General features: G+C 39.3%; 1 protein-coding gene across 1 annotated transcript; it reads left to right on the top strand.

The window, feature by feature from the left end:
* The first annotated feature begins 335 nt into the window (after positions 1-335).
* Positions 336-11609, top strand: LOC139734429 (uncharacterized). Its single transcript, XM_071645214.1, has 7 exons — positions 336-714; positions 3614-3820; positions 5077-5309; positions 5993-6198; positions 7113-7275; positions 8316-8484; positions 9637-11609. The coding sequence occupies exons 2-7, from the start codon at positions 3645-3647 to the stop codon at positions 9875-9877; spliced, it is 1188 nt and encodes a 395-aa protein (XP_071501315.1). The 5' UTR covers positions 336-714; positions 3614-3644; the 3' UTR covers positions 9878-11609.
* Positions 11610-12919: the final 1310 nt, after the last annotated feature.

Genomic DNA, 12919 nt, shown 5'->3' with positions numbered 1-12919 from the left:
CCAATTAGGTGTGTCAACTAATGATCATGGAGTGTGGATGAAAATTTGTAAACATCAAAATCAGGTTGTTTTTGTTTGTTGTTGTTATTCCGATACACATGGATTTATTGTACGAATTATCAGTGTGCAGTTACGGCATACAGGAAATGCTCATTTTACCATGGACCTACATGATCATACCAACTAAACTTTGAAGGGACGGTAATGTCGTCGAAACGGTGTCTTGATGACGTCAGACGAATCCGGTCTCGCGCTGACCAATAGGAAGCCTCCCGGTGAGCTAGACCAGCTAATAAGGCCACCTGTTCGACAATAGTTGACAACCTGTATGTTTGTGGCCAAAACAACCTCAACCTCGCAAAACGCTTAAAATATCGAGAATCTTACACCCATCACGCAAACAAGTCGGATATTTTGATACGCCCGTACCTTCAGCAGAAAAACTGCTTGCGTGAGGAGATCTGAAGTTAAACTACCTGCATAAATTTCAGAGGTTATCGCCGTGATTTGACGAGTGTTCAAAACCTCTTTGCCCATCAGTCGACAGTCTGCATTTCGCGCGTTGCCGCCGGACACAAAATCACAATCGATCTCATTTGCTTCTGAGTATAGACCAGAGGACAGACCTGAAGAATAGCCTGTCGTTGAAGATCGCTAACGTCTCGAGGCAAGGGAAAGGCGGGCCCAGCCAGTGAGCTACATACGATTTCACAAGTAAGTTAACTTTGTACATAAGTATCCATCGAATTTATTGATTAATTTCTTAATTACCATTCCACGTATACAATGTGCCAGCATGCATGCGTCCTCCATTAGCAGGTATTATGAGTTCAAATTATGAACGTCGATTAAAGATACCCGTAGAAGAGGAAAGCGAAAAGAGAAAGAACCGATAGACTTTATGAAGCATACGACTTCATACTTTACTTTTCATATTTTTTTTATTCCTTGTAATTATGCCATCTTGTGTTGAAATTGAAGTTCATAACAGGTCACGCTCTTTATACCATCCGTGTTCTTAATGTAAGGTTTGTTGGGGGCATTGGTATCAGTTTCCCCCTTTTTTTAGAGGAATGACTGATTTTTACCGGAAAAGTGTATTTATACTTCGTCATTATTTCACCTTTGACAAAAACTTATGACGACTGTTGAATTGTTGTTTTCACCTTTTAACATATACACTGTCAAATGTCGAAAATGGTACGTCTATAGCGTCATCTGTTTTTTCTCAGATATACCTACTATAGTCTTATTGGACTCTCATAGAAACATCTTAATCGATGTCTCAATAGTTCTCTTGCATGGTACAGTAAATATTATTTGACTCTAGAAATCATCGTTTTCTAAATAACCAGAGCCATAATCGGCAAAAAGTATACATGATATACCTAGCTGTATTTTACATTATTTTGACTGTATAAAATTTGAACGGCTATCACTCTTCTTATATATTGGTTATAACATTGGATATAACACAACTATGTCGGGGCCTTGGACTGGACATTCCTGGACACTACGAAGATGTCCAGCTCTAAACATTGCATGGGAATTTTCTTACCCACCTTCGTGGGTGGACCGATCGAGATCCCGACAGTAGGAACCTTGGTATAGGACAAAACTAAACTATTACAGTTTTATTATTAGCACGTGTACGTGATAAGTAGTCGGCATTTTCGAAGGTAGCCCACGATGTAGCACTTCCCACTGCACTGCCATCTTGAACTTTCTGCCACTGGATTTTACTAGCCCGACGACCAGACGCCTTGTCAAGTACGGCCTGTCGCGACTTAGTACAGCGAAAGGGCTGTGTATAGTTAGATTTTAACAGACCACACCCGACACGAAACCTTTGTTTGGAAGATCCCACGATAATCATTAAACCATACAATAACGTATTCGATGTACTTGTTACAAGCAATGAACTGGGATGTGGTAAGAATATGTCGTAATGCGTGCTGAATGGGGGAATTACATGGGTGAATTTGTGCTGCATTTATGGTTGTATGAAATCCTCACTGTTACTATGTGTTGTCACGTGACCACCTCAAACCGGATGTCTGCTACACTACATAAGTGGTTCTTTTGGTGTCTTTGTGGTGAACGGGACTGAACTTTTAACCTCGGAAGAGCAGTTAATGCGTATTGTCTATCGTATATAACCAATAACAGTCAAGCTCCTAACCCACCCTGTTTCTTCGAAATTTGATAGTCTTTATGACCCCCTTTCTCCTTTTAATAGATATTATTTTGTATATGCATAATTCTACGTACATATATTAGTACATAATTGCTCGACACTAACTTTTTTTTCTCTGGTGGCCCGTTATATAGGGCAATTAAAATATTTGAATTTGGCATTTTTGTGTCCGAAAAAGAAATATATAGTGGCCCGAAGTGATAAAAACATTTTGGCAACGGAAAGAAAAAATGGTGACCGAACATCAATTTCTACTGGCCCCTGGTCACCGGGCTACCGCTCTTAATTTCGAGTCCTGCATAAAATCATGTGCACAATAATGATTGTGTGTCTTTAACATTAGAGTGTTGTAGCAGTTTCTCCTAGCTCACATCTTAATCAAATGTTTCCATGTTTGATTTTAAAAGACATGGTTTAATGACTTGACAGAAAAAAACCCGAGAGAAATGTTTGTAAGTAATCATTACAACCCGACAGCAAGAACTGAGAAATCAAGGTTGGTCCCACCACCTGCGCCCATACAGGACCCGTTTCTACCCTTCCAGACCATGGAGCTACAACACGTGTGTTTAATAGCTCTATGTTCAGCTCAGGGGGGTCTTATCCCGTGCTATAGTTCACACAGGCACTTGAACCGTACTTTCATTCGGTTATTATCAAGGATACAGCCATCGATTAAACCTATTCGTTCCATTGCCTAATTTCCTGCCACGATTGAAATATCCGGACAAGGCAGGATTTCCCGTGAATGGCCTGGGAAAACAAATCCTCTTTGTTACCGGTGCTCAAACATATTGTGTCCATCTTGTGAATACCCACTGTAATGACACATCAAAGCCAACAATACCCATTAAACATTGTGTGTTTTGAGTCCCGTAGGATTAGAAAATGAGAAACAGGAAATGGGTTCTTAATTCTCAATTTTAATGCATTAAAACGAGCACGCCAATACGAGAAGATATGTTGTGTGTGTTCAGTGATTGTTTGTTTGTTTGTCGTCATGAGACATGATACAAGATCAAACAAGCATAGGTTTTCATGATTATTGTTTGATTTCTTACTCTTCGTGGAGATAAGATGTTTCAGTGACGATTAAGTCTTTAATTACCCCCAATAAATGGCAGAGCTATGTAATTATACTCACGATACTTCAGATCAAGTAATCGAATACAGGGGCGGATCCAGGAATTCTGTAAAGGGGGGGGGGGGGGGGGGCGTGACTAATATTTCTGGTGCCACTTCCGGGTTTCATTTCATTTTTTCTTTTTATTTCTTTTGTTTTTAACGAAAAATAAAGGGGGGGGGGCGTGCGCCGGTTGCGCCCCCCTCTGGATCCGCCACTGGAATAATGTCTAACTTGAACCAACATTGATTATGTGTGTATCTCTTTGCATTGTCCCAATTTTGGCAATTCAGCTATACCTTGTTGTCGACCTCATCGAGTAGGATGTCGAGCACGAGCGGCATCGCTTTCCTCCTCGTGGTTCTGTCCGTGGCGGTCGAAGCAAATTTGAACGCTCGAGTGACGAACTTGGAGCGGTCGTTGGCAATGAACCGACAGATGACCAACATGATGACGGCGAGGATTACGACGGCTGAGAGGAGGGATCGGATGATGACAGAGTGAGTTCATCTCGTCTATCGTAGCAGTGGCGTGATAAGTGTATTTCCATCTCTCAAATATCAGGCATTCCTCAGCAGTGTAGACGAGAGCCAAGGCCGTACATAGGATATCTTATCCCATTCCCCTGTTCCTTAATCTCCAGATATTTTACACGTGTTTGTTCAAAAAGTATAGGAGATCGCTTTTAGTTTCATATCTAAGATAACACTTTCTCATACATGTATTTCTAATTCATTTGTAAAAGTGAATTAGAAAACCTTCACCCCTCTGTTAATATTCTCTTGCTTTATAAAAGTGAATGATGTTAAATCCAAGAAGGGCACAGTTCAAATCGGTTTAAAGGAGCAATTGATTCTGCTGTGAGGTGGTATCAAAGATAATTGGCTTTGATTCCAGTGAATAATATGTAAGGCAGAGGAAAGAATTGTGTCAAAAGACACAAAACACTACAAAGCACAACTCAACTTCCTGACGCCATTACCCTGCTGTGACGAAGACCGGTAAAATGGTCGATCGAGGAGAAGGGAAACATTTTTTTCTTTCTCCTTGTATAAATGTCATACCCTTATTCCAAATTTCACTCATAGGGGTAATCAAGTCCGTCACAAAAAGAAAGACAAGTTTTAAGGCAACGTTACATGAGCGTTAATACCAATGTGCGCTTTCTCAACTCTGTGAATCAATCTGAAAGTAACTGGCGTCTGTATCACTACAATTTTGCCTACACTTTCAGTTGTGTTGTTAAAGGAGACCTCCGGATGATTTTCAGATTTTTACATTTGAACAACTATAAATTAGTAATACTGAGGACAGAGTTTAAGAATTTGTGATAATTGGGATGAAGAATAAGAATATTTTCAAAATTTAGAACAAATTGCAATGAACAAGGATGATGACATGGCAGAGTCACCATAAGAATGCATGAGTTGGGGCTCAAGGAAGCAGAACAAAAGAAGAAGGCATGCATAGATTATTCACAGGTGAACTCGCAAGCAAGCGATATTGTAATGGAATTACACTGCTACATTTCTGAAATATGTGAACCTCCTATGTCATCATCCTTGTTCAGTGTAATTTGTTTAAGGTTTTTTGAAGTATTGTTTCTCTGCTCAAGAACCACTATAAATTTCACAAATCTATACATGGAGTAGTCAATTTATGTACTACATGATATGAAATTATGAAAATTGTCTGGAATGTCCCTTTAAACTTTGCTCCTCTTCTTTTTCAACGATCGTTTCGATAATAATTCTAGACAGCTAACAAGACTGACGCAACAAGTCAACACGCAGATTGCCGAGCTGACGGAAGCCAACCGGGTCCTCCGTGAACAGAACGACGAACTGCAGGTGATGTTGGGGACCTTCGAGCGATTCTTCGGGTCCCTCCTTGTGGAGGCCCCGGAGTCTTTTGATCCCACTCGGCACGCGATGGAGCGAATTAACACGCTCAATGCCTTCCTAGGCAACAGAAAGGCTACCCTGGCTGGTATGTCAATCACAGTTGAGAACTTCCTGGCTATGATATTGTCATTATTATTATCATCATTATCATTTTTTTGACATTTTATATATTTCATTTCATTTATTTTCACTTAATAAAACATGCATACATAAAAATGTGACAACGGTATGACAAGTATAACGTGACAATGTGACAAAACAAACAAACAAGCAAACAAACATATGACATGATGATGATTATTATTATTATTATCATCATCATCATCATCATCATAATTATCATCATCATTATAATCATCTTTGAACAGCTAATCTATTTTGTTGGGATGATTTGTAAAATCTAACTCTTATATGCACAGCCAATAATGCCATAAACATAGCATAGAAAAGTTAAATAAAAGCTGTCACAAAATCAGTATCAAAATTATTGCTTTTGTATTTGCCAGTGCTGCATGAGAATGGTTAAATCTGTGATTTGTTTCAGTTTTTGTCATTATGAATATGATATTCTTCCTTGCACACACTTGGGAAAACGGGATCATTTAGTCGACCTATTTCTGCCTTAAACAAACATAATTTTACAATTACGAAGAAAAAATTCCCTTCATCAGTCATTATTGTACATGCGAGTGGAATAGATTTACAGAATGTATAGATTTTTAAAATTTACAGGCACATGTTCACATGATTTTTGTTTTTCTCTTCCAGGCTTGAACCCCGATCCCATTACAGTTCCAGCTAACGACTCAGTTGACCCGGAAACACTTGGCAGGGCCTTGACCGAGCTATCGGAAGTGAACTCCAATCTACGCCGTCAGGTCACGCGGCTGGAAAACCGGGTGGATAACGGCGTCATCGGAACGGCAGATCGCAGCCTCACTGGGGGGTCTGACGATATTTTCACCCTTAGTGAGGTACGTTTCTCGGCCCCCTCTTCCCCTCCTACTCTCTCCCTCCCCTTTCCTTTTCCATATTCTCTCCTACCATCTCCATTCATGTTTAAAATTGCAATGTAGTCCCGTAATATTGTTCCTGCATATTTGCATTAACATTGAGCTCCTTTCATAATTCCTGATGACGCAAACGATAAGCTGACTTTAGAGCTAGGACATTTTTTTCAACAAACTTCAGACGAGAAGTCCGGCAGTGTGCTGCGGAAACTACTCGAAGATACGGCATAATGCTGCATCAAAATTTTGTCAGAAACAGTTGCATGAAAAAGAACATGTACTGCTGCTGTTGTGAGTAAGTGCTTGTAGTAACAGAAATAACGTGTGGAAAGGCACATAACTGTGTCTATTGTTCAGCTCAATTTAATGTTAAAAAAGGATGTCACAGCTGGACAATGAATACAGATGATTTGTATTTTTTTATTTTTGAGAGGTGGGGCTTAACAGGATGCAGAAAAAAATCATGAAAAATGTTTGAAAATATATGATGCATATCTCCCTCTGGCATTTAGTGATTGGGGTATGCCAAAAAGACATCAATAGATGTCAACTTATATTTAGATTGCAGGAACCTTTTAATGCTTACGTTGCGCGATTTACCGCCGAAAACACCGTCCTTTGAAAAAGGATAAAAAATGCATTCTTTTCGTTGGTCACGTAACTTTAGGTAGATTGTAGCTTTTCAATCTGACCGTGTCGACTCTTGTTTACAATGGACTAAACAAAGACCATCATAACCACAAATAACCATCTTCTCAAAGAAGGTGTATGGTCGGTTCAAGCCATCTTGTGGAACTCGCCTTTATTTCAATCTTCTTACGCGGAACAATGAAGTGCCAATACAATATGTATCCATAACTATTTTGTTTTATAAACAGTGCCGTCAGCAGCTGGTCAACATCGAGGCCATGGTCAACTCGCTGACGGCAGTTCAGCTGGAGCAGGACACGGCATCACGCCTGTCGGGATCCACGAACGTCATCTCCGATCGGGATCGGGAGATCCTAGAGGGTGCTGCTTACGGAGATAGATCCTTGACGAGTGAGTGATGATACATTTGACAGTATAGCACTGTATAAGATGCCTGCCTGTCTCTCTTTCTGCTAAACCTTAAAGGGGGGGGGGGGGTTCTTCACGGAGGGAGCTTATTGCCACTTGGTCTACTATCAGATGGTCTACTTCCTAGTTCATCTACGGCTAAACTTACGTGCCTATATACTATCAATTTCGTCTAATGCCCTTTTGGCCTACTTCTCACTTGGTCTAATACCCAGTTTGGCTACTTATCATTTTCGTCGAATGACCAATGGTCTAATTGCAGTTTTGTCTCCTTGGACTTCTTCCCATTTTGTCTATACGCTGTGGGTATTAGACGAAGTGGCAATTGGACTAAATGGTCATTAGACGATCTGGTTGTAGACGAAACGTGATTAGACCATGTGGGTTGAGAATAAATGGCTATTAGACGAAGTGAGAGTAGACTAAGTGATAGATTACCACTTGAGGGGCTTGCAAGGTCTCCACCCCCATCCCTTACACACAGACACACACACTTTTGGTTACGGTAAGGGGGGGGGGGAGGGGACAAGAAACCTAATACAATTTGTATGTAGTAAAAACTACAAAATTGCAGAAACTGCGCACTTTACCAGGAATCATATTAAGTTTACAAAACGGCTAAAACGTAAAATCCCCGCCAGATTATAAGCCTTTAGACGAGACCCTGAACAGCCCCTTCCACTGGTAAGATAATGATCCCCCCCCCCCCCCCACACACGCACATGCAAATGCCTCCTGCTCAGTCCATTTGCTCTACGGTATACAAGTATCTCTTTGTCTCTGCTTGTCTTTGTCTTTTTGTCTCTTTGTCTCTATTGACATGATCGATATCACGATCCCGATTTTACCAAAAAAACAAACAAAAAAATGAGAACTTTGCTGTGTTGCTCAAAACATTTGATACTGAAAGAGAGGCGGGTGCTGGGGAAAGGTACGTATGCGAAGTTGATGTTCTGACGCTTTGGCTAAAAGTGGGGAAAATAATAAAGTGTTAAACGATTACCTTTCTATGTTTCGACCAGGTGCTCGCAAGTCCGTCTTCTCAGTCGCCATTAGAAAGTCGACGCACGGCTCCAGCGCAGCCAAACATATCGCGTTCGACTACGTCTTCGTCAACAAGGGCAATCACTGGAACGAAACGTCGAATACGTTCGTCGCGGGAATCACCGGCTACTACTTCTTCACAGTGACGTGAGTACCAAGATTACGTCTTTCCTGTCTTTTTGGTCTTTCTTTTTTATCTAACATTTTGTAGATCTGCGCTATAATTTTACAAAAAAGAAGAAGACCCAACTCCCATGATACGAACAAACTAAAAATGATGTCAAAACTTCTTAGGGTTACTAAAATCATTTTATTACTACCAAATAAGGAGAAGGAATAATTGCTAAATGAGATCTTTTGGTATTTGCCGTTTGCACTTTTCAACAAATTGTTGGAAATTTTAAGAGGCGCAAATATCATTACTGTGTCAGACACGGAGCGAGTCAATACAAACTAGCGCTATATTCTGTGTTGTGAAGGTGATAGACAAAGCAAATAGAAGAAAAAAAACTTAGGAAGGGGAAGGATGAGGAAGAGGAGGAATAGAAGGAAGGAGAAAAATGAAGGAGAAGGTACAGAAGAAGAAATAGGAGAGGAAGAAAACGAAAAAAAAAAAGAAGACGGGTGAAGACAACTATGGAAGGATATCTATTTATATGCAAAATTTACAAAGCTATGAGATTAGCCGACATGTTAATAGCCATCCCAGAATAATTGGTTTCTCGATTTTACGGTTAAACAAATAATACATCAATAACGATATCTCAGTACTAATTGTTAAACGCTGAACTTTGAACAAAAACAAATATGTGGAGGGTTGATGTAATACAACAACAACAACAACAACAACAACAACAACAACAACAACAACAACAGACAATTGACTGGCAATGCCAGGGAATAATGAAAGTTCAAAGTTCAAATTTATCTTTATTTTCATCAAATAAACATAAAAAATTATAAACAATGTATCAGCAGTGCAATAATTACGAAAACGAAGATTAACTAAATGCGTGTGATAATGAGTAACGATACAAAACAATATAATTACACATATGCATAGTGCACATGAGATAAGGATTGGAATGGAAATGGAGGGTCGCACTAAAAAGCAAAGCTCGTACGATATGGGACCCTCAGAAAATACACAAGAGAACAAATAATGAATTAGTGACAGGATCCTTTGGAGGATCAGTACGAACACCAGTGATAGCATAGTTATTTGATAAAAAAGAAAAATGATAGATAAAAAGCGATGATGTTGTTCATTGTACGTCTTTCATCCTTCGATGTATACAGACTGCGGACGTACGACAGCCGCTTCATTGGTGTTGCGCTAATGAAGAATGACAACCTCGCTACAGCCATCAGCTCGGACGCCTCCGATCGCAACGTCATGGAGAGTCAGAGCTTGGTACTCCACCTGGAGGTCGGGGATCGAGTCTGGCTGCGACTCGGCCCGTCAACCCTCTACGGAATGCACTCCGATGATTTTAACTATTGCACGTTTACGGGCTTCCTCGTCTACAAGGGACGGTGAAGCTTTAACCGGTTCCCCCACCCACACCCGGAGCCGCTGAAACGCCAACGTGAAGAAATTAAAAAAGAGAAACATTGGAGCACAAGAACGACAAAATGTGCGAAGCCTCTTGCTGACACGTAAATGATATGACGGTTTTCGATCTCTTAATTTTTAGTGCAGATAACACGAACAATTGAGTAGCTGTAGGACAGTTGGCTTTTCTTTCGATTAAATCGACTGCATTTCATGTTTCATGCATTCATGATGTGAATGTGAATAAAACTTCGAGAGATTTGCGAAATTGTTCTCTTTAGAAAAGAAGTATTGTGTTGAGTAAGACAAGAATGTGTGTCGGAAAAGAAAGTTATCTCGAAAAAGATCTCAATTTCTCCCTTTATATGACTTTTCAATGAAAACACAATTTTGTCACGGTTTCATTTCCACTTCTCAGATGTTTCAAGCTTTGTTCTGGTAATCCTTGATATAATCAAGTAGGCCTACGTGAGATGTCCACCTGGGCACTCAGTATACACTGCAACCAACATGAGGGCGTATAATAAGTTTTGACAATTCGGCAAGTGTTGGCCATATTATATTCATAAATTCGTGCACCCAGGAAAGTAATGCGCAAATAGGTGGAGTCTGCAATGAATAAAAGAGCAACAAAATATCGCAATAGGAAAGATGCAAAACAAAACAAATTGGAACAACTGACGGCATGCATCGAAGACACATCTCACACAAAACTCCAGAGTGTGTATTCCGTTAAAATGTAACATTTGCAGGGGGCTAAAATGTTGTTGATATTTACGCAATGAGAACAGTTTTTTTTTTTTCCGTACAGTGAAAGAAACAAACAAGGAATTCTCATCCGTCATTATTCAAACAGGACATACACAGCCACAATCATTTTCTCTTGACACTCTCACCTGATATATTAATCCATTTGCCTACCCGGAAGTGGTGTAGGAAAAAAATGTGTACAGGAATAGGCTAAACATAACCGTAAACAAATTTTAAATCTGTTAAATTGAGTTTGCTCCTGTGTTATTTAATGAAGAGAATGCTGCAAAGTATACATTAAAAAAGCTGCAGATTGTATTATATATCAAGGTAAAAGCCATTATTAATACATTAGGTGAGTGGCAAGCCAATATTCGTATACATACAGTTGCTATTTGTGTCATGTTAATCATGATACAATAGTAATGTTAATCCATTTTAATCAATGTTACCGGATGATGTTTATACAGACTATAATCATTGTCTGTATTTTGAATCAACAGTATGCATGTTGTGCTGAAAATCAATTATAGGCCTACTGATTATGTTTGCAACGAAATCCTTTTCATATTAACCTCCAACAATATTTTTGTATTAGCAAAAATCATCAAAGCGTACATACGTAAAGCTTTTTTTCGTCCATGTACATCACATACGCATTTGCTGTGAAAAAGAAGAGAAGTTTTTCTGTTACTCCACTTGTGTAAAAGCTACTAGCATTTTGTATGAAATATTACCTTATTTGAACATTGTATTTTGTACTCATAACAACGTGATGATATGACATTTGCTGTACTCTAACTTAAAATGTACACGATTTTGTAATAAAAAGAAATGGAAAACGTAACACGGCCGTTATGCATTGCTGATATCATTTAATTTTTTTAAACCTTATTTAATTTTTTACCTTATTTACTCATGAAGACGCAGTGAAAGCAGAACTAAATTTTGATAGCAGATTTTGGAAACATCGAGTTTTTTACACACATCCAATAGTTGTATACCTGTTTCGACAACGGGCTGTCATCTTTCTCAAACGATGACTAATCGGCGACTGATGTTTAGGCGCCAATGAGTAGTCACCCAGGTGTGACATCCGGGTGATAGCGCTATCGAAAATGTGAAACTTACGATGTATAAATGTCACAGGTATCTACAACAGTTGGACGTGTTTAAAGAACTCAGTGTTCACATATCTATCAACCATCCTTAAAAGCCCTCTACATTTCATTTCGCGCAGTTTCAAGAGTGTAGGGGTACAGGAAAACTCGTAAACAAGCATTTAAAACGCTAAGGGGAATCGAATATTTCGCCCAAAGGACGGATTCCCCTCAGGATACCTGGTTTTCACATGGAAATTCCCCCTATGCCCCAAATTATAAACATATACATACATATAATATATATAATTATATATATTTTATGCATCCATATAATACATAACACTATATATGCACATAACTTATGCGAATAAGTGTATAGCTTCTTAATATATTCAATGTACATTGTGACTTTGTCTCTAACAAATAGAATGACTGCCTTGCTATATGTAGTAAGAAACATCGATTTCACTTGCCAATAGAAACAATAGGAACTAAGTTGTGTGCGATAAGTTGACAGTGAAATCAATTTCGGTGTATAGCAATTGTAGGCACCTCACGCTATACATAGTATAAGCTGGTGATGTGACTACTGTACAAAAGACGGGAACACAGACTCGACTTATTACCGGAAGTGACCAGGGACACCACCTTCAGCCAGCCATGGTGTCCCGGTGCTCAGCTGGCATGGTTCTGGTGGTCCTGCTTCAGTTGACCAGCAGGTATAACAACGGGAATATCCGACATTCATTGTCACGCGTCTCACTGGGATTAAACCGAAAAACCAGAACCCTAACCGAGCTATAGCGCCAACAACAAAATTTCAGATCAGCAGCTATAGTGCTGTAGAATTTCTAGCATATTGTCAAATGTGTTGTTCTGCACGGTTAGAATATCAGTCCACTTTCTGACTTTTCTCGATCTGTCGCGGATCTAGCAAGAGTTCTTATATTTTTGTTTAATTTCATTTGATATGCTTTACTCACAAAAATGCATATACATACATTACACACAACTATGCACATAGTTGCACACGGAATATATCATGTATATTTTGTGTGGATCGTCATAAGCTACGAAAAACTTGACTGGGACGTCCAGTAGATATAACTTACACATAATTATATACAGAAACATTGTAAGAAAAAGTATTATCAGATGTATGTTCAACAAATTT

This window comes from Diadema antillarum, unplaced genomic scaffold (assembly GCF_040938485.1).
Source record: "Diadema antillarum isolate AM-2024a unplaced genomic scaffold, OU_Dant_1.0 seq00000526_RagTag, whole genome shotgun sequence".
NCBI lineage: Eukaryota > Metazoa > Echinodermata > Echinoidea > Diadematoida > Diadematidae > Diadema > Diadema antillarum.
The sequence above is the reverse complement of the archived record's forward strand: the minus strand, read 5'-3'. Positions and strand labels throughout refer to the sequence as shown.